This window comes from Piliocolobus tephrosceles, chromosome 6, assembly GCF_002776525.5.
Source record: "Piliocolobus tephrosceles isolate RC106 chromosome 6, ASM277652v3, whole genome shotgun sequence".
In the NCBI taxonomy this organism is placed as follows: Eukaryota; Metazoa; Chordata; class Mammalia; order Primates; family Cercopithecidae; genus Piliocolobus; species Piliocolobus tephrosceles.
This window is the reverse complement of record NC_045439.1, coordinates 47896638-47919149: the sequence shown is the minus strand read 5'-3', so window position 1 is coordinate 47919149 and position 22512 is coordinate 47896638. Positions and strand designations below refer to the sequence as shown.

General features: G+C 36.8%; 2 protein-coding genes across 5 annotated transcripts in view; one reads left to right on the top strand and one right to left on the bottom strand.

The window, feature by feature from the left end:
* JKAMP (JNK1/MAPK8 associated membrane protein) lies at positions 1-22512 on the top strand. 4 transcript variants are annotated; one of them, XM_023231638.2, is made up of 7 exons: positions 1-150; positions 2355-2478; positions 3337-3491; positions 10971-11177; positions 14748-14929; positions 18357-18433; positions 20981-22512. In XM_023231638.2, the coding sequence occupies exons 3-7, from the start codon at positions 3430-3432 to the stop codon at positions 21197-21199; spliced, it is 747 nt and encodes a 248-aa protein (XP_023087406.1). In that variant the 5' UTR covers positions 1-150; positions 2355-2478; positions 3337-3429; the 3' UTR covers positions 21200-22512. The 4 variants fall into 4 exon arrangements, with proteins under 4 accessions (XP_023087406.1, XP_023087389.1, XP_023087396.1 ...); XM_023231621.2 differs by having other exon boundaries at positions 2387-2478; positions 20981-22510; XM_023231628.2 differs by having other exon boundaries at positions 2405-2478; positions 20981-22496.
* Positions 22195-22512, bottom strand: part of CCDC175 (coiled-coil domain containing 175) — a 62908-nt gene continuing 62590 nt past the window's right edge. Inside the window, exon 20 of the mRNA XM_023231608.3 lies at positions 22195-22466. Coding sequence (XP_023087376.2) covers positions 22420-22466 — 47 coding nt within the window. The 3' untranslated portion in view covers positions 22195-22419. The remainder of the gene's footprint in view (positions 22467-22512) is intronic.

Sequence of the window (22512 nt, the reverse complement as noted above, 5' to 3'; positions counted from 1 at the left end):
CTAAACCCGGAAGTGGGGGAGGAACTTCGGAGCGGTAGCCAGGTTACTGGGAGGCGGAGCCGCCGAGCTCGCTGTGGCCCGGATGTTCGGTGCAGCTGCCAGATCCGCTGGTCTAGTGCTTCTGGAAAAAAACCTTCAGGCGGCCCATGGGTGAGTGGTCGCCAAGATCCCGGGAAGTCCTGGTTGTTTCTGGTAGTCCTGGTTGCTTTCCTACACGGCTGGCCTCGGGCTCGGCTCTCTGTAGGCGGCCTTCGGCTGGAGGCGCAGGCTCGCCCCTTGACCCCGCCCGCCCTCGGGCCGGGCCCCGCACTCTTGCCGGGTTGTGGTGGTCTCTGTCGCCGACGGGCTGCCGGGGGAGGCGCGCTGTCTGCGGCGGAAAGGCCAGGTCTTTGTTGTTTGGTCCGAAATGCCCCTTCAGTCCCTTAGTTTAATGTGAAGGGAACACTTGCATGAGGGTTGACTTCAGAATTGAAAACGCGGGTGATAGTGCAGAAAAAAACAGTAAAGCAGAAGCAAGTTGCTGCATAATTTGTCTCCTGCTTCAACCTCAAACGTAGATTTATAGGGCCCGTCACAAAGGAGCAAGACCGCTGCAAAAAAATAGAATCTTAAAACTTTAGCTGTCGTTCACTAAAGGAAATGAAAAGGGAAATTACACAGTCACTTGGAGCCTGGGTTTTGTTTAGTAGGTGATAGGCTGTTTATTTCAGTTCAGTTTATCATACTGGTTTTGAGGCCTTGGATTTTGAGAAACTTTAGATTATTGATATTCGCATGTATTTATTAAGCATCTACTAGATGTAAAACCCATACAGAAGTTTCCAATTCCTTAACTTCTGCATTCTTGAAAAACCTGAAACATAATTCATTTTCATGTATTAATTTAGAACATTGTGATTACAATTGATTACAAAAAAAAAGCGCCCATTAAAGAGGCCAATGGGTTTAAAAAGCTAAGTCCGAAATTTGTTAAAAGCGAAAATATTAAACTTGAAGAATTTTAATCAATGCTGCTTCTCTTTTTCTCTCAGCAGCATAAGGAGAAGGAAATAAAAAGTCTACTTGAACGTGAAAGGAGAGAGGGCACTGTAGACCAGGCAGTCTAGATTGTGAATCCGTGAATAATTTGGGAAATGATTGTTCAAGAATAGTCAAAGATGCATACTTTTTCAAATTAATTCACATGTAGACCACAGTTTGTTTGTTTGTTTTGAAAAGGAGTCTCGTTCTGTAGCCCAGGCTGGAGTGCAGTGGCGCGATCTTGGCTCACTGCAACCTCCACCTCCTGGGTTCAAGTGATTCTCCTGCCTCAGCCTCCGGAGTAGCTGGGACTACAGGCGCGCCACCACGCCTGGCTAATTTTTGTATTTTTAGTAGAGACGGGGTTTCACCCTTTTGACCAGGCTAGTCTCGAACTCCTGACCTCGTGATCTGCCCACCTCGGCCTCCCAAAGTGCTGGAATTACAGGCGTGAGCCACCTCACCCAGCCTGTTTGTTTGTTTTAATCCACATTAGATTGTAGGGTTTTGGCAGGAACTCTGTTTCTCCTTGGACTTTTAGTGGCCCCTAACCAGTGGAATCAAGCTCAGTGTTAGTTTATTGGATGAATCAATGAAGGAATGAAGGGAATCAGATGTCACTGATGAAGAAAACTCCTTCCATAATTTCTTCTTGTGAATAAGGTCAAAGACAACGTATTCGGTTCTTAGTTGTTGGGTTTTTTTTAAGTAAGGAATAGCAGCTTTTCCCCTAAGCCTTTAGATCAGGGGATTAATTTTAAGGCAGTGGTTCCTAAATATTTGCCCAGTGACAGCCTTGATGAAATTTTCACTTATCCTCCACAAAAATAATAAAAGCTAAGACAATGTAGGAAGCTTTTTATAAAGGTAATTTACGTACCTCTGTTCTGAAATTATGTTCTCTGCTTTTCCCATGTGAAAATGTGTTCTGTTATGAACATAGATGACAATTGTATGTCTACATGTGGGTGCTTAATGTCCTGACTGGGCAAAATAGAAGGTGGTGACCCTCTACTGGTGCTCTAATTTAAAAATATGTGTATATTTGAACTTTATAGTCAATGAAACTTGAAAGTATCCTCTGATCATACCAGGTTAGGCCTTGAGTCCTGGGGATAGATCCTGCTCTGCTGGTTGAGGACCTCAATCATAAGGCACAATATTAACAGCAAGGTTCCAGGATAACTGTCTGCAGTGTCACAGTGTAAAAAGAGAAATTTAAATTTAAAAATGCTTGAAGACTTTTGTCTAATATGTGTTATTTAAAATTTTGAAACTGTTATTTCTGCCAAGTGCTTCAGCTATTATTGCATTTTTTTTTATAATCACAAAAGATGTTACTATACTGGCATTTGTTTTTAAAAAGCTGTCGATATCCAACCAGCATGCCTTGGACTTTATTGTGGGAAGACCCTATTATTTAAAAATGGCTCAACTGAAATATATGGAGAATGTGGGGTAAGTCTTATGTTTGTATCTTATTTCATTTTGTAAAATCTGTTTGCTTTTGAAATATTTTCACATGTAGAATATTTTTTCTTATTATACTCACTAATTTATAAAATAATATGGAGGGCCAGGCGCAGTGGCTCATACCTGTAATCCCAGCACTTTGGGAAGCTGAGGCGAGTGGATTACTTGAGGTCAGGAGTTCGAGACCAGCCTGACCAATATGGTGAAACCCCGTCTCTGCTAAAAATAGAAAAAAATTAGCTGGGCATAGTGGTGTGCGCCTGTAGTCCCAGCTGCTGGGGAGGCTGAGACGGGAGAATTGCTTGAACCCAGGAGGTGGAGGTTGCAGTGAGCCAAGATCGCACCACTGCATTCCAGCGTGGGCAACAGAGGGAGACTCCATCTCAAAAAAAAAATAAAATAAAGAAATATAAAACAATATGGAGGCATTAATGTAGTCATTGTTTATGTTGGCATTTTGATGTCTATTATTTTTTAAAGCATTTAATAATTTAATAATTTCTAATTTATGATTTAGTACCATGTCTTGTACAGTAAGTTGAACATCATGAATCCAGAATATTTATCTGCAATTATTCTTATATAATGTTAGTAACTAGGTTTTTCATTGAATGTTAGTCAACTATTTTAGTAACTCAGTAAAAGGAATCTTTGAAGAGCATTGTACAAATATAGCACATACAATATAGATTTTATTTTACTTATGTCTTTTTTAGTTCTAAAAGCTGCACATGTAAACTTAAATATTTAAACTGAAATGGGATGTCTTATAGAATGATTTGGGGGGGTGTTAATATTCTAAAATAATATCTGTACACAAAATACTGGTTTTATATATTGTAGGTATGCCCAAGAGGACAGAGAACAAATGCACAGAAATATTGTCAGCCTTGCACAGAATCTCCTGAACTTTATGATTGGCTCTATCTTGGATTTATGGCAATGCTTCCTCTGGTTTTACATTGGTTCTTCATTGAATGGTACTCGGGGAAAAAGAGGTTAGCACATTTCTATGACTGTATCTGGCTGGACTAATGTTGGAATAATTATCACTCGGAAGACCTTATTAAGTAATTCTGCCTCTTCTGTTTTAAAAGTGGTAAACATGTTTTTCCTTTATCTTCAGATTATTCTTAACTGTGACAAGAAAACTTAACAATAGGGCATGACTTAGTAATTTTTAAGGGAACTGTCTTTAGTCCGTTTTACTCTCAATGATCTTGAAGGAATACTTTTTTACTTCTCAACTATAATCCTTATTGGTTTTCTACACAAAATTGGTTATGATGACAAGCTATTTATTGTTATGGAACACATTCTTTGTAATTTAATTTAATACTAGTAATCTAGTATGATATAGTTAAAAACGATATAGCTGTAACCTAATGCAGAAACTCATATTAACATATTAAATCAGCACACATTTACTAAGCACTGCATTTTATGTTTGAAAGATCAGGAAAGGAGATATAAAAATAACTGACATGGCTTATAGTCATAATCTTGTGGAGAAAACAAGTGTGTACATAATTATAAATCAGTCTTAGAAATGTAGTGGAAGAGTTATAAACAAAGTACTCTGGAGTTACAAAGAATGGAGAGATAAATTATGCCTGATGGGATCTGAAAGATTTCAAAAAAGGAACATTTTAGGCAGAGGAAACAGCATGAATAATGGCATAGAGGTATGAAATATGTGGTCTGTGGTAGGTAGGAATGGAAGTAATCTGGGGTAGTCAAGAGTGGGTTGCAGATGAAGAAAAGTAATATAAAAGGGAGTAGGAAAGATAGGTTGGGGCCAGAATGTGAAGGTTCTTGATAAGCATGTGAACTTTAATCTGCTGGGAATGGGAAGTCAAATTCTGCGTTAGTACGTTTCAGCCATCTGATTTTCTTTTAGTTCCTCCAGCTGTTCAGGATCTTTCCTATTTTAGGTTCTTTCCCTTCCTCCAAACTCTTTCCGCTGTCTGAAATACTCTCTTCTTCATCTGACTGCAACTTGTTACCTAGCTACCTTCTTTTCCTTCTGATTTCAGTTTAAAAGTCACTCAGAAAGTTGAGTGCTTAAAACAAAACAACAACAACAACAACAAAACAAAGAGTGCTATTAAAAGAGAAAAATAAGGAAGACAGCTTACTTTCTATGCTTTCCTTCTAGGCTCTGGGCCTGTGGTGGGACAGGCAGTCTGAAAGACTTCTGAAATGCCTTCAAGGCCTTTTTCTCATTGTCTTGGCTATTAGCACTTGGCTCTCTTTGAGCCATGCTAACCTCTCTAGCAAGTTGTTGCTGTACAGCCTGGTTGAATTCCTCTCCTGAAAATGCTCTTTTCTTCTCTACCACATGACCAGGCTGCAAATTTTCCAAACTTTTAGACTCTGCTTTCCCTTTAAGTATAAGTCCCAATTTTTAAGTCATTCCTTTGCTCCCACATCTATCTGATCATAGGCTGTTAGAAGCAGCCACAGCACATCTTGAATGCTTTGTTGCTTAACGATTTCTTCTACCAGATACCCTAAGTCATCACTCTTAAGTTCCAACTTCTACAGATGCATAGGACTTGGACACAATGCAGCAAAGTTCTTTGCTAGGGCATAATATGGATGACCTTTACTACAGTTCCTGGTAACTTCCTTATTTCCATGTGAGACCTCATCAGCCTGGCCTTCACTATCTATATTTGTCAGCATTTTGGTCACAACCACTTAAGGCTGTAAGAGGTTCCAAACTTTCCCTTGTCTTCCTGTCTTCTTCTGAGACCTCCAAACTCTTTCAGCCTCTGCCTGGTACCCAGCTCCAAAGCTGCTTCCATATTTTCAGGTGTCTTTATAGCATTGCCCTACCCTTCAGTTTCAGTTTTCTGTTAGTCCATTTGCGTTGCCACAAAGGAATACCTGAGACTGGGTAATTTATAAAGAAAAGAGGTTTAATTGGCCCATGGTTCTGCAGTCTGTACATGAAGCATAGTGCTGGCATCTGTTTCTGGTGATGGCTTGAGGAAGCTTATAATCATGGCAGAAGGCAGAGGGTACCAGTGTGAGAGGAGGCAGGAGGCAAAGGGGGACCACATGGTGAGAGAGGGAGGAGGCACCTCTTTCATTTTTATTTTTTTATGTTTTATTTATTTATTTTTATTTTTCGAGACAAGGTCTTGGTTTGACATCTAGGCTATATTGCAGTGGTGTGATCACTGCTTACTGCAACCTTGACTTCCTAGGCTCAAGTGATCTTCCCGACTCAGCCGTCCAAGTAGCTGGGACTACAGGCGTGTACCACCACACCCTGCTAATTTTTTGTATTTTGTAGAGACAGGGTCTCTCTATGTTGCCCAGGCTGGTCTCGATCTCCTGGGCGCAAGCAGTCCTCCTGCCTCAGCCTCCCAAAGTGCTGGGATTACAGGTGTGAGCCACCATGGATCTTTTAAACAACCAAATCTCACATGAACTCCTAGAGTGAGAACTCACTCATTACTGTGAGCACAGTTCCAAGTCATTCATGAGGCTTCCACTCTCGTGACCCAAATACTTCCCACTAGGCCCCACCTCGTTGAGGATTACATTTCAACATGTGATATGGAGGGAATGAGCATCCAAAAAAACACTCCGTATTTGAGTGAATCATTTATTGCTGAAGATCTGGTGTATGGAAGTGGCATCATTTGATGTATATTTTAGGAAGAAAATTTCTGTGGAGGGTAGATTAGAGGTGAGATATTTAATAGAAGACTGTTGTCAAAGAAATAGACTGTGGTAGTTGGAATGGAAATGGAAAGGATGGTCCAGATGGAAATAGAATCAGCAGTTTTCTGGGGCCTACCTAATAAATCCAGGGTGGTTATTTACATTGGGAAAGCATTTATAATTTTTCAGAATAATTTATAAAAATACTTTTAAAATAGCATCTTTCATCCAGCTTTTAATTTCTGTTATATTAATAGAACGATGAGAGATGGGGTGAGAACGGAGATGTGATAAAGCTGAAACAGAATAATTGCCCAGTCAATTGGCAGGAAGTTCTCAGCCCCAAAGTAGAGAAGAGCTAAAGGGCATAGGTATGTCTTCACCAAATGCGTTTGAATTTAGATATTAGCTGTGTTTTGAGGGAGAGACTTGAAGCAGAGACTAGAGGTTGGTTTGAGGGAAGGCAAGGAGTGACTAATACTCAGACAGGAAAGGAGGTGGGTTTAAAAAGAGGGAGTTGTACAACTATGCTTTGCCTAGGAAATTGGTAACGAAGAACACAAGGGCCATCTCTTAACAATTTCCTGAAACTTTGCAGTTACAGTCTGGATAGATTGGGGCTAGAGGTGTCTTAACAAGTGTTCCTAAAAACTGGGGATAACCCCTGAGCTGATCTGGAAGGATGCATGGTTTGGCAGATAGGTAAAATGTGTTTCGAGGTGGAGAGTGATGCATGCCCCGATGTGTGGAGACACAAGTGAATTTAAAGCCATTTAGCATGGCCAGGAAATATAGAAGACGATGCTGGCAAGGAGTATTTTTCCAGAAAGACAAAAAGACTCAAAATTAGTTTAATGAGAGAAGTTTTAAAATTGTATTTCATTTTGTAAAGATTATGTGTCTGGCTGCAGATAGATTAAAAGAGAACATGATAAGAAGACCAGTAAGAACGTTATCAAAGTAATGGCAAGAAATAATGAAGTTGGGATTTTGCCTCTAGAAATATTAATTCTATAAGGAAGCAAAATGTCAAATTACATAATGTGAATGTGTGTTTATTTATGTTTTCAGTGTTTTCATCTTTGTAAAATGGCACAGGAGTTTTGCTTCCAACCATGTGAGTTAATTAGGAGCTCCAAGTGACCTACCTGCATGAAATAACTAAAGTCTGGGGTAGATAAACTATGTGAGACATTGCTGGTCCCAGCTGGAGATGGAGAGGTCTCCAGGAACTCTTCTCTTTCAAAACACAAACCAACCCCCCTGAGTTAGGCCAGGGTGACAAGGCAGGCAGTTGGGATGAGAGGGCTGTCTAAGGTCAATTGCTGGTAGCAGCAGTGTTATCTGGATACTGAATCTTGGGCAGCCTCTGCCAAGATTAGACCCTCAAGGGCCTGAAGCCCAAGGTAGTAGTGGCCATAGCTGCTGGCAAAAGTAGCAGAGCCTCTTTGCTGGAAAGCTTCCCCATTCTCAATTTAACCCTATAAGACTCTCGCTCGTTAAGATCTAGTAATGACCTCATAGTCTGTGGTTACTAAATAAAATAGCACTAGGACTTATTGGTAGATGCAACAAATAATATATTTATGCTCTCAAAGGACACAGATAATGGACTTTCACCTATGGGATATGTAACTGCTACCTATAAAGAAAGTAAGGATGTAGTCACAAGCTGTCCATAATAATAAGATTATTTGGAATAAACAGATGTATTGGGGGAAGAAAAGGAAACTTTTAGAAATGAATTTTTACTTTAAATTTTAAACTTTTAGAAAAAAATTTATACTTGCCAAAATAAAAAAAAAAAGGTAGTCAGCAGATTAAACAGTTGAAGATAGAATTAGTGAACTAGAAAAGAATGCATATAAATAATGGCATATAGCACTGAGAAAGAAAGAGATGGAAAATCAGGTGCAAGAAGGTGAGATTCATGTTGGGTGGATGTGGGAGTTGTGCAGGCTTAAAGTCTTACACTTCACAGGAGCCAGTCTCTCTCATAACAATTCCACGAACTTCTGGGGTCCTGCAAGTGACATGCCAATTACAAGAGTCACTGAATTCAAAAAAGCCAAACCATGGTATCCCCATCAGGCATTTATAGTTCATTTATGGTTCTCCCCAGTCCAGATGTAATTGACCAGTCAGGATCATTTGTATCATACGTGGTGTTGCCTAGCTATATAGTTGACATTCTATCCTTATCAGGTTTCCAGAGGAAAAGAGCTAGAGAGTTAACTGAAGGCCAGATTCTCATGCACAGCATAAATGTTTTGTTAAGTTTTTGCCCATAGTATCTAATTAGGGTCTCTGGAAAAATAGAGACTATGAAGGAAAGCTGGTATTTTTTTTTTTTTCTGGCTGACATCCTGTGGAAAAACCTCCAGCTCTTCTGAACCCTCTTCTCTTCTGCTGCCTCCCCAGAGAGGCTAGAAATTCAGATTTCCACGGTCCTAACCTCTTTTTCTTTTCTTTTTTTGTGACGGAGTCTCGCTCTGTCAGCCAACCTGGAGCGCAGTGGCGTGATCTCGGCTCACTACAAGCTCCGCCTCCCAGGTTCACGCCATTCTCCTGCCTTAGCCTCCCCAGTAGCTGGGACTACAGGCGCCTGCCACCACGCCCGGCTAATTTTTTGCATTTTTAGTAGAGACAGGGTTTCACAGTGTTAGCTAGGATGGTCTCTATCTCCTGACCTCGTGATCCGCCCACCTCAGCCTCCCAAAGTGCTGGGATTACAGGCATGAGCCAGTGCGCCTGGCCAAGGAGAGCTGGTATTTTAAGAGATACTGGCATGGCACATGTATACATAGGTAACAAACCTGCATGTTGCGCACATGTACCCTAGAACTTAAAGTATTATAACAAAAAAAAAGAGAGAGAGAGAGACTGGCTTCAGATTTTACAAAAACAATGAGAAACAGATTCACAGATCCCAGAAGCAAAACACATCCCAAGCAGAATAAACAGAAATTCACACCTACATGCATCATAATTAAACAGCATAATATTGAAAACAAAAGAGAAGCCATGTGGAAGAGAACCAAGGCATACCTGTTAACAGCCTTGGTTGTGCTTCCAGCCAACAGCCAGCACTTACTGCAGCCATGTGAGTTAGTCTTTTTAAATGCTGCAGCGTGGTCAAGCCTCTAGACAAGTGCTTTCCAAGCTGACATCATGTGGAGCAGAAAGAACTGCCCAGTTGAGCCCAGTCACATAACAAAATAGTGAGAAATGATCAGTGGTTCTTGTTTCAAGCCACCAAGTTTTGAGGTAGTTTGCTATGCAGTGGAATAATGGAAATGATTCCACATAATGGAAAATGTTCAAGTAGAAAACTCAAAATCACCTATAGGCTAGATATTAGAAATAACAAGACCATTTAATAAAAAGGTTGAGTATAAGATAAATATATGAAACTATTTCTTATATTCCATGTATAGTAAAGTATTGTGACATAGCTCAGACCAAGATAGCTAAGCTACATGGGATTTATCTGAGCACTTGACAAGCTAATTTTCAAACTTTTATGGAAGAGCAAAGGGCCAGGAATAGCCAAGACCACCAAAGAAGTAGAAAAAATGTATGTAACATCAAGAATTATGATATTATTCTTCTGGCTCAGGAATAGATAAATGGACTCAAGAAACAGAATAGAGAGCCAAAACACAGACAGTTGTATATGAAACTTTATATGACAGAAGTGTCATGGCAAATTAGTTGGGAGGGTAGGGATGAGAAGTACCTGTTCAGTAAAATGCTGCTGCTGGGACAATTGGCAATTCAAATGGGAAAAAGTAAAGTTAGATCCTACCTTACCTTAGACACAGAAATCTCTTCTAGGTGAATTAAAGATAAATGTGAAATGCAAAACCTTAAAATTTTTAGAAGAAAATAGTGTGTGTGTGAGATACACACACACTCTCTCAGGGTGTGGAAGGACTTTTTAAAACATTTAAACTGCTAAGCAGAAAAAATAAATAAATAAAGCCCAATCTATTAAAATTTAGAACATGTTTATAAAAAGGCTTCACAAAGAAAGTGAAAATTGAGCCCACAGACTGAGAGGAACACATTTGCAACACATTTAACTAATGGCAGAATGGAGAAACAAATCACAGTATTGTCACACAGTGGAATCCTAATACAGTAGCAAAAATGACTGAACCTCAGCTGTAAGCAATAGCATGGATGAAAGTTGGAAATGTAATTTCGAGTGGAAAAAAACTCAGAAGACTTCCATTAGTGTGATATCATTTTATAGCATTCAAAAATAAGCAAAACTAACCAGAATAGTTGTGAAGCATAAATACAATTGGGATAAAAACTTTCTAGAAAAAAGTGATAAAAGCAGTTTGGTACATGGTTGCCTCTAAGGGAGAGACAGAGAAATGGATGGGGAGGAACAAAAAAGTAGTCATAAATTATTGACAGTTATTGGGTAGGAGATGAGCTTATAATATTATAATTACTATACTTTATAACAAACATATGTTACCTACCATCTTTTATGTGCATATTAAGATTAAATGATACACAGATACCTAAGAAATTTTTAGCAGCAGTTTGGCAAGATACTAAAGATACAAGGTAGATCTAATTTCTGCTTTTCTGTTACACATTTAGATAATACTGCTACAGTGTTATTTATCCCTTTTGAGAATAAAAGGTTATACTCTTGAGTAGTTTTTGTTTGACTTTTCTTATATATTTAGAAATCTGTATCTTGACACATGTACATGTTTTATTTAAGCCATTTAAATATTGCAGTTTTTCTAGTAATCATGCCTCTTTTCCTTCTCTAGTTCCAGTGCACTTTTCCAACACATCACTGCATTATTTGAATGCAGCATGGCAGCTATTATCACCTTACTTGTGAGTGATCCCGTTGGTGTTCTTTATATTCGGTCATGCCGAGTATTGATGCTTTCTGACTGGTACACGATGCTTTACAACCCAAGTCCAGATTACGTTACCACAGTGCACTGTACTCATGAAGCCGTCTACCCACTGTAAGTGTTTATTTCAACTTAAGATCATTTTTGTTTTTAAATCTCTGACAATTATTATAGATTTTATGGCCTTTGGAGACAAAAACAGGTGTGGGTTTGAGTTCTGGGTCTGCCAGCTGCTATATTACCTTGAACATGTAAACAGCCTCTTGTAACTTCAGTTTTCTCATTGGTAAAATGGGAATAATGATACCTTATAAGGTGTTGTGAGGGTTAAATTAATCCACACATTCTCAGCTACCGTATAACTTAGATATAGGAGGCACTTTATAGTAAATGGCATTATTAGAGAGTTTGGGTTAGTGTTTTTTCTTTTTTTCTCCCCAAATAAGTGTAATTTCTATTAGAATGTTTTGTTTTAAAAATATTAAATTCATAAAATTCTGAATGCAATTATGCCAGACTATTCCAGTTGCAGAATTTTTATGAATTTTTGTAAATTCTAGAACTAGAAAATGAATCAAATTCATTTTGATATTTTTTGGGGAAAAGGGAAAATAGAAGTCTGGTATTTATATTCTTATAATTGTAGCGGGCTTTCAGTACATAATATGCTTGGGGAAATTAGTCCTTTTTGAGCAACTTCTTAATAATAAAACATCAAAAACATAGACATGCATATAGGTACAAAACAACCAGATATAGAAAAATGAAAATCTTCTTTTCTGCCTGCCAGTTTTTTGTTTGTTTTTGAGACAGAGTCTCGCTCTGTTGTCCAGGCTGGAGTGTAGTGGCACAAGATCTCAGCTCACTGCAACCTCTGCCTTCTGGGTTCAAGTGATTCTGGTGCCTCAGCCTCACCAGCTGGGATTACAGACATGTGCCACTATGCCTGGCTAATTTTTGTATTTTTGGTAGAGAGATGGGGTTTTGCCATGTTGGCCAAGCTGGTCTTGAACTCCTGGCCTTAAGTGATCTACCCACCTTGGCCTCCCTAAGTGATGGGATTACATGCATGAGCCACTGGGGCCTCTCACTGCCAGTTTTTAGGTATGGCAAATTATTTTATATATATATATATATTCATATATTCACACACACACATATATACATATATATAATATACATGCACACACATATATACGCACACATATATACATATATAGCTATAATTTTTATATAAAATACTATATAAAAGACTGATAATGTACTTTTAGTTGATTCATTGATTCGTAGAGCTTAGCTCTAAGCATTAATTACCCTCTTGTCATATAACTCTCCTGAGGCCTTGCATAACTTAACATAATCCTATTTGGGAAACTTAATAAGTGAAATGAATATTATATTTAAATCAAATATAAGGTAATCTTTTTTAAAACAAAATCAGACTTATTTACCGACAGTCTCATTTATGTTACTTATATTAATATTTGTAAAGCCTATATTAGGAGGGTAAGAAAATACAAGATTGGAAGAGAAATGGCAAACAGGTACTACCAACCCTCATCTGCACCTGTAATAGTCACTTCTAATTTATTATAGCACTTTTTCTGCTGAATTGAGTGTAGGCTAAGAATCTTGTGGCAGCACTCCCTGTCAATCATAATCATCACACAGCTTCATTGATTAGGACATTTTCCATCTATTCACTATCCTGAATCAAGATTGTTTGTTTGTTTTTCTTCCTCAGCACCTTTACCAACAGTCATTGTAGAACAGCTTGCCTGCCTTGTTTTATTAATTATATAAAACAGTGATTTTTAAAATTATGAGATATTATACTGTCTTATAGCATTGGATTTAGGCATATTATTTATTTACCTAACCATTCTAAATATAAATGTTTGGTCAGACTGGGCTAAGCATTTCTGAAGGTTGTAGGGCTACCACGAGTCATAGTAATTTTTTTTTTTTTTTTTTTTGCAAGTCAACAAAAAGTAATAGCACACAATTACCAGAAACCTTTGGAACACTAGTGCATTGACAAATGAAGGCTGTTTTTCCCAATGTATATATAGCCTGGTTTCTTACAAATTGAAAAATACCACAGTACTTTACTGATAATTATAGTTTTAAGGGGAAACAGATTACATGAGGCATGAAAAAACATGTAAGCTTCTATCATTATAACTTACTGCAAAAAATAACTTTTACATTACTAAAACTTTAAGAATGAGTTATGGAAAATGGCAGTTATTACTGTTATAGCAATAATTAGCTTTAGTTTGTCAAATTTAAACTATCCCCACATGTAGGCGGCATGGATTGAAAGAGGGGAAGAGTGGAATGGGATGAGGTCTTCTGGTGGAAGGCAGGAATGGGAAATGTAATCACTTCCACAAACTAGTTTCCTAGTTCATTTGGAGAAACAGGATGGTTTCCTCCTGATTAAAGTGATAATCTTTTTGGAGCTCTTAAGGAATTACAAGTTGTGGGAATGGACAGATTTTGTTTTGTTCTGCTGTTGATAGGAGGTAGCAGACAAGACTAGGAAACTAATTCATTAGAAGAGGTAACACATGATGGTTTCCTCTTGATTAAAATCATCTTTTTTAGAGCTCTTAAGGAACTACAAGTTGCAGGAATGGATAGATTTTGTTTTCTTTTGATGTTGGTTGGGGGTGGTATAACAAGACAAAGTATCACCCAAGAGATCAAACATATACAGGACTGAACCTAAAAGCATCACAGAAACACAGGATTATGATATCATTTTGCTGTGTGGGTAGAAAGCATGTGGTCCGTGATCTGAAATGACTGCTGACTTCGTAGGACACTCCCCTGTATAGGGAGAGGGTTTGAGTAGCAAGATAGTAAAATCGATTTGAAAATACTCAGGAAAATTAAGATAGAACTATGTGGATAAAAGTCCCGTTTTTCAAAATAAAGTACTAGAAGTCTGGTGACACAGAGCTCTTTCTACAGCTTTTTTTTTCTGATTATAAAAGTTACATTAAAAATGGGACATTTCAAAAACATAGAATAAAAGCACACATAGAATAAAATAATCTGTAATTCTATTCCATGAGATGATTCTGCTAAAAATTTTATCTTTACAGTTTTATTTCTGCATGTGTATGCATACATTTTAAAGAATATTAAGGCTATACTATGACATGCTATTTTGTAAGCTGTTGGCACTTAATATATTAGGCACAGTTAATTTTGTTAACATTTATTTCATAACTAGATTTTTATGTCTGCATAATATTGCAGCATGAATATACTATAAAATACAACCAGTTTCCTATAATTGAATATTTATTTTCTTTAGGACTTTTCTTTATTATAAGTGATTCAATAAAAATCCTTGTACAGTAGGTTTTTTTATGTATCCCTGGTTGTCTCCCTTGGATAAATTTCTACAGGTAAAATTGCTGAATCAAAAGGGATAAACAATTTTAGGATTTTTGATACATATTTCCAGACTGCCTAAGAAAGCAACCATTGTACCTTTGCTAGCAGTGTATGAGAGCCTGTTTGGCCAGCCTTCCGCCAATCTGAATATCCAATGGATAGAGTAAATATGCTTTTTAAACCTTTTTTAGGCTCTTTCATTTAAAAATGATCAAGGATAAAAACATTTTTAAAACATTTTTGATGTTACAAATTTTCTATTTTATTTTACAGATACACCATTGTATTTATCTATTATGCATTCTGCTTGGTATTAATGATGCTGCTCCGACCTCTTCTGGTGAAGAAGATTGCATGTGGGTTAGGGAAGTCTGATCGATTTAAAAGTATTTATGCTGCACTTTACTTCTTCCCAATTTTGACTGTGCTTCAGGCAGTTGGTGGAGGCCTTTTATGTAAGTTTGATGGGTACAGTCAAGTCAATGAAATATATTTATTATTGTATGCAGTAATATTTCCTCTAGATTTAACTTTGGAACTTTTTCCTTAAAATAGTTTGCTTATTCCTTTCTTTTTTTTTTTTTTTTTTTTTTTTTTTTGTTGTTGTTGTTGTTGTTGAGATGGAATCTCACTCTGTCAGCAGGCTGGAGTACAGTGGTGTGATCTCAGTTCACTGCAACCTCCGCCTCCCAGGTTCAGTTGATTCTCCTGCCTTGGCCCCCCGAGTAGCTGGGACTATAGGCATGTGCCACCACGCCCGGCTAATTTTTGTATTTTTTTTAGTAGAGACGGGGTTTCACCATGTTGGTCAGGATGGTCTCGATCTCCTGATCTCATGATCTGCCCACCTTGGCCTCCCAAAGTGCTGGGATTATAGGCCTGAGCCACTGCGCCCAGCTAATTTGTTTAATCCTTGAAAATAAACCTTAGTGTATGTTTTTGCTAAAACATGATCAGTATTGTAAAGAAAAGTCATGGATTTCTTGGAATGGAATAAAAATTCTCAAGAAATCAGTGAGAGCTAATCAAAACTCATTTCTGTTTAGAGAATACTTTGCATTTGAAGCTTATGACCAAATTAGAAGATTTTAAAAATCTAAGTATATCATAAGAAATAGAAACTGGTTTTTATTTAGGAATTTATGAAAATTAGTTTTGATAATGTATACTGTTTATTATTAAGTAAGGTCTTAGGTTTCTAAGTTCATTTATGAAAACCTTTTATAGTAAAAAGTCCTTAATATCTTTTATTTTAATGTAACCATTAATTCATTTGTTTAGTAACCATTTAGACCAAACTGTGACTCAAAAGAATAAGAAAAATTCACTGTTAAATACCTCACATACAACCAGGAGATAAAGCAGGCAAGCCCAGTGGCTGAGAAAACATAGTGTGGTTCTTTTGAATATGTGACATTGAATGTTCCAAGGATGTTGGACATCATCCTTTATATGGAGCTTGGTAATGTAATTTGGTAATATAGTTTAGGAATGTAATTTGGTTCAAGGTGATGGTGGGGCTTGAGGGTAAGACCAAGGGAACCAGAAATTCTGTTATCCCCCATATTCTGGTTTACAGATGAACTGTTTCATTTGGCCTGCACAGGATTCGAAAATCTATAGTTCCCTCTAGCTCCTGTCTCCCTGTTAGATTTGGCCCATTCCCTATACCTTCCTGGCTAGCCTCTGTGTCATTTGAGGTTGCCATTCTTGCTGTAGGGAATAGGGACCTGTTCTTAAAAGGATTTAGGCAGAAGAGTGACATGATTACATTTGCACTGTAAAAAGATAACTTGATACATGTGGAATTCTCTACCTATGGTAGCAAAACACTGGGAATGAGGAGCAGCTTCAAAGATAGCATTAACTAAGCTAGGTAACAAATATAGGGGTTGAAGGAATGGGACAAGAATTTTATAAAGTAGCTTTTTGACTTAGTAACCAGTGGATGGATAAATGTGAATATTAGAAGAAGCAAATAGGTTGGTGAAGAGAAATGAATTCAGTTTCAGTATTCGTGGAATAGCCAAAAGATTACAGGGAGTTGTTTCTGCTAGGCTGGAAGAGTTAAGAATTGGCCAACCTCAAATCTGTAGGTTCTAGACTGCAGGTGGTGCTATTGTGTAGAGCCTCTTGGCTATGAAATGGAAAAAAGGGAAACGCTGTGAGAAGCAGGAAAACGTTTGGAAAGCTAACCCAAAGAGATGCCAGACAGCATTGCTTTCTATATTGTAGCTGCCTGTATTGAAAAATAACTTTTCCCACAGTGAATGTTTTTATCATTTTAACAAGCTTTCACTCAAAACACATTCATAGGGGGACTCAAGGAGGCACTATTCATTTGTACTACCAACTCATAATTTTATGATGTTGAAAAAGAGATGATAATTTTTGGTTTGTAGGGATATAGCAAGTCTGAGCAAAGCAGAGCACCAGGAAGCTTCTGATAGCTTAAGATAGTGAAGGACTAGGGATCTAGGGCATGATTAGGAATATGTCAGTGACGAACTTTTACCTGCTTGGAAGTATTATAGAAGCTAGCTTCTAAGTGTGATCTGTATCTGAACCACCAGGGGAACTAAAATGCATATCCCTAGACCCTACTCCAGACCTGGTTGCACAAAATCTCAAATTTTTTTATGCACTGTAATTTAAGAACCACTCCCAATCCTATCTCTAGCCCGGCACCTCCCTCTACTCCCCACAAATCTGGGCTTAGTCAGAAACTTCCTCTTTATTCATTTTTACTGTATATGGCTTTTTACTACCAGGTCTTAAATTTGTATCAGTAGCAACATTGTTTAGCTACGTATTAGTTAAATAGAGTTTTGTTTTTCATTTTTTATTTTTTGAAAGGTTGAGGACCTAATTACTGTCTATGAAATAAAAGGTTATAAATGTCAAATAAGTCATTTAGTTCTTTAGTAAGTTGGAATCAGGCCTGTATAGATAATTAAGTTTATGGCTGCCAAATCCTGAGTTAACATTTGAAATTGTTCCAAATGGGTTCTACTGCAATGTAGAATGATTAGTAGTCTCATAAACTGAAGTCGTTTACAAATAATTGTATGAAAAATAATTCAAAGATATTTTTCTCAATTTGTCCGTTTATTTTAGTGTGTTGTAAATTTGAAACATTTTAAGAGAAAGGTGTTTTAGAGGGAAAAATTTGCTTAAAGTATTACTGTACTGTATTTAAAGTAGAGATTGCTGGAATTTTGATATTAAGAATACTGAATGATTTCTTTATCCTTTAAAGTTTATTGATAAATGACCTTTTCTAAAGATTAACTAAAGCTGAGTTACTCTTATAGATAACCTTTCTCAACTGAGGTTCCCCACCTGGACCACAAAACACAGAAAATTATTTGACGATTTTTTGAATTCTCCTAAGTTTAGTACATAACTGGTACTATTCTAGAATGCAGAGGAGGGAAGTTAATTATTTACATTCACTGGATGCCTTAAGGCAGGGTTCTTCAAAGCTGGCCCAAGGATAGTTTTTACATTTTTTTATGGTTAAAAAATCAAAAGACTTCTATTTCTTGATGTGAAAAATGTATGAAATTTATATTTTACCGTCCATGAAGTTTTTATTGGAACACAGCCATGCCCATTCATGTATGTATTGTCTATGGCTGCTTTCCTGCTACAACTGCAGAGCTGGGTAATCGAGACAGAGACATGCAGGGCTAAAATCATTTACTATCTTGCCCTTTCCAGAAAAAGCTTGCTGGCCCCTGCCTCAGAACCTTAGGTTGTAAGTCTCACAGAACTGGTTGAGAAAGGATTTGACTCTAAGAATTACTATTTGAATTTATTTGATGGTTTATTGAGAAGATTTGTTTAATTTCCAACATAATACCAATGCTTCTCTTTCAGATTACGCCTTCCCATACATTATATTAGTGTTATCTTTGGTTACTCTGGCTGTATACATGTCTGCTTCTGAAATAGAGGTAGGAAGTCTTTTTTCCTTTGTTAAAGACTTTTTTTGATAAATTTGACAAGTAAATATCAGAATAGTCCATATGATAAGATATAGTCCAACTGATTGTTTTAGTAATCTTTGGTTGATTGATGCCACTTGGTAGCTTTTGGCTTGTTAACTTTATGAAAAGTTGTGTACCAGACTATATATTTCCCTGGGAAATTAGTGAAATAGTGAAGTAGTCAGGCTCAACTATCCAGCATGAAGGAGAAAAGTCATTTCACACAATTTACCCATGTAGCAAACATACAATTATTGAAATGTTGAAACTTACTAACACTATTTTGAGAAAAACCATAAAAATGTTTTATATTTAGAACTAATTTTAAACTTTATTTTACAATGGCAACATAAACAGTCATCAATAATTGTGTGTTCCATATCCTTCTATGTTTTATCACAAATTTTATTTTCTTGATTATGGATGTTTACTTTTATCCTATAATGTTTGGGGGATTTGAAGCTAACATTAATAGCCACATTATTCTGATACTGTTCCTTTTTCATGGTAACCATTTTGTACCTCTAACTTTTTAATATTTTAGTGTAAGGCCACTATTATAAAGAACTCCTTTTTAAAAACTATATATGTCTTTATTTTCAGAATAGTTTTGGCCAAAAAAGTATCTTTTGACACATTTATAGTCACTGGGTAGAATAGAACATCATGTCATAACGTTTATATTTTCAATATAAGCTATTGGTCAAAAACATGAACAACAAATGAGAAGTAGTAGTGTATTTGACTCTATTATCTAGGGAAAAATGTATTCATTAAACTTTGAATCAAAATGGGCATTCTTGTACATTATTTGTTCATATGCAATCTGACATTTTCTTTCTAAAATAATTATGTGACTCTCTACTATTAATATATTACATTTAAATTATTGCTTTTAAATACGTTAATGGCTCTGATTTAAGAACTTTATTCTGAGGCCAATCCGAAGTGTCTTAGTACTCTTCCATCCTATACTTGCTAATCTAGGACCTTTGAACTGTCTCAAACTACCCATGACAGTTGATATGTGCTTTGTCATAATTCATAACATAAAAGAAAACTCAACTGAGAGAAAATAAGTTGTAAACTATTTTGGAGTGGTTACTGTTGATGCCACTTTTTCTATTACCTTAGTGAGACGGTGAGTGGGGGAAAACGTGTAGGAATCATAGTGATTTTTAGGTAGGATAATAGTGGAAGAACTAGACAGAATATTTTTATAGTGATTATTCAGTTGTTTTCATCTGTAGATGATCCTCATTTTTCCATTGTAATCTTTAACCAGCATTGAAATATAATTAATTAAAGAAGATAGGCAAATTAGTTTTGGCACTTTTATCCACTCTAGGGAAAGATTTGAAGGAGGAAATAGTTGGATATTTGGATATTTGAATAAAATTAGGTTTTTGATTTTCTTTTTGGCGGAGTATCACTCTGTTGCTCAGGCTCGAGCGCAGTAGTGCAATCTCAGCTCACTGCACCCTCCGCCTCTCAGGTTCAAGCAATTCTCCTGCCTCAGCTTCCTGAGTACCTGGGATTACAGGCGCACGCCACCACACCTGGCTAATTTTTGTGTTTTTAGTAGAGACGGGGTTTCACCATGTTGATCAAGCTGGTCTCAAACTCCTGACCTCATGATCCACCCATCTTGGCCTTCCAAAGTGCTGGGATTACAGGGGTGAGCCACCAGACCCGGCCTTGAATTTTTTCATCTTATCCATAGTTAAGAATTAGGCATACACTGTTAAATTAGCTTGAACTTATTTGTTTCTCTGCCCCTGTGAATCTCCTATATAAAATGTTCACATACTTCAATTAGCATGAATCAGAAATGGGGACCTAAAGCAGGAAAAGACAGCTTAGTACTGGTTGAGTTGATGAGCTGTTTAATGATAAGAGAAAGTTGGTAACTAACCTGTTGCAAATTATGTTTTAATGTGTTTATTAGCACATTTAGGTATTAATTTTGTATTAATTTCATTCTTCTAGTTTCTGCATACTATACAGCTGTATTAAGGATTAAAAGAAAATCAGAGTGTTCATGTGTCATTTCTGCTCCCTTACTATTCATGCAGCAGGCTCCAGGAATGTTAGAAGTTAAGGAGGTTGGGTTTCTGTACCTCCTATTTCTCACCTGTAGATCCATAATGACCGTGGATCAGGCCAGGAAGAAAGCATATAAAGTGGAGTTTCCCTTCTAGTTTATATCTTTCTTTCAGAAGAAACTATAGTGTTTCCAGGAGTGAATGATGGCATAGACTAGGACTTCAGAGACATGATGACGTGGCTCTCATCTGGGTGCCGCTACTGAGTGCTTATATGACCTTAGGAGCCTCACTTTCCTCATCTATAAAGTGGAGTGGCTAGACTGAGTGATTTCTTAAGTCTTTTTTAGCTCAAATATTTTATGATTCTGAGATTATAAATAATACATTTTACATTAAAATAAATTATCCAGCTGATTTAGCCTGATAATCTGTATTTCTGTTTTCTTTCTTTTACAAAATTATATAGAACTGCTATGATCTTCTGGTCAGAAAGAAAAGACTTATTGTTCTCTTCAGCCACTGGTTACTTCATGCCTATGGAATAATCTCCATTTCCAGAGTGGATAAACTTGAGCAAGATTTGCCCCTTTTGGCTTTGGTACCTACACCAGCCCTTTTTTACTTGTTCACTGCAAAATTTACTGAACCTTCACGGATACTCTCAGAAGGAGCCAATGGACACTGAGTGTAGACATGTGAAATGCCAAAAACCTAAGAAGTGCTCCTAATAAAAAAGTAAATCAGTCTTAACATTGTATGAGAACTATTCTGTCATATATGGGAATAAGATTGTCAGTATATCTTAATGTTTCGGTTTGTTTTTGTTTTGCTTATGGTTAGACTTACAGACTTGGAAAATGCAAAACCCCATAATACTCTGTTATACAGGGTAATATTATCTGCTACACTGGAAGCCCACTAGGAAGCCCTTGCTTCTCTCAACAGTTCAGCTGTTCTTTAGAGCAAAATCATGTTTCTGTGTACCTAGCAATGTGTTCCATTTTATGAAGAAAAACTTCAACACATGTAATCTGCACTCCTTAACAGTGGCATAATTGTGCATACCTGTTGTGTTTCAGTTTGTTTTTCACCTATAATGAATTGTAAAGACAAACATACTTGTGGGGTCTGATGGCAAACATGGAAATGATGTATATTGTTTTTTGTTATCTGTTTATTTCCACCAATACAGTATTTTGATGTATTGCAAAAATAGATAATAATTTATATAACATGTTTTCTGTTTATAGACTGGTTCAAGACTTGTTTGGATTATTGTTCCTGTAAAGAAAACAATAATAAAAAGCTTAACTACATAAAATTTCAATGTTTTGACACTTAATTATTGTTTGTCACAATAGTATGGAAGTAATTCAAACTGGTAAATAGTTTCCTCTCATATCTCGGGTATGTATACATAGAATACTTTATTGATCCAGAGATACTTTTTATTTCACGTTGTGACATCTCTGAATTAGGATGCATCTTACAACTGATGGCTTATTAGATTTATGAAATACAGAAGATACACAATATAAAAAGGGTTTTCCTGTGGTTGGTTTGTGGTTTGTGATAGGTTTTCTGTGATGTTTATGCTTTGAAGGCCTTGAGACTTATGGTCGCAACCATGGAAGCAAAATGAAATTTTTAGCTCTTAACCTAACAACCTGACCATGTTTGTCCATTTTTATTGTTTAGAATTTTATTTATTTATTCTGCTACTTGGTGGAGGTTGTGTGAGTTAGTTAAATTTTAAATGTTTAAGACTTCTGTTAACAGCTGCAAAATGTGAAAGCGAGTGCACTCACTTTTCCTGTAGTTGTGTTTGTCTTTTGAATTCACAGCAGTTGTATCCTTGAGTTATTTTGTTCATTATTCTTTGTTAATGTATTTTTCTTAGTACATTTAACCACTGGGAAATGAACTCTTGGTACGAATGTGTTTCTTCTTTTCTGTAGGAATAAAAAATAAATGTAAAAATTCTATTTGTACTGCACA

What these genes read in the sequence shown, in the direction of transcription:
- JKAMP (XM_023231621.2), top strand. An exon ending in AAATATATGGAGAATGTGGG is followed by an intron (nt 2,479 to 3,336) that starts GTAAGTCTTATG and finishes TATATATTGTAG; the next exon opens with GTATGCCCAAGAGGACAGAG. An exon ending in TGGTACTCGGGGAAAAAGAG is followed by an intron (nt 3,492 to 10,970) that starts GTTAGCACATTT and finishes TTCCTTCTCTAG; the next exon opens with TTCCAGTGCACTTTTCCAAC.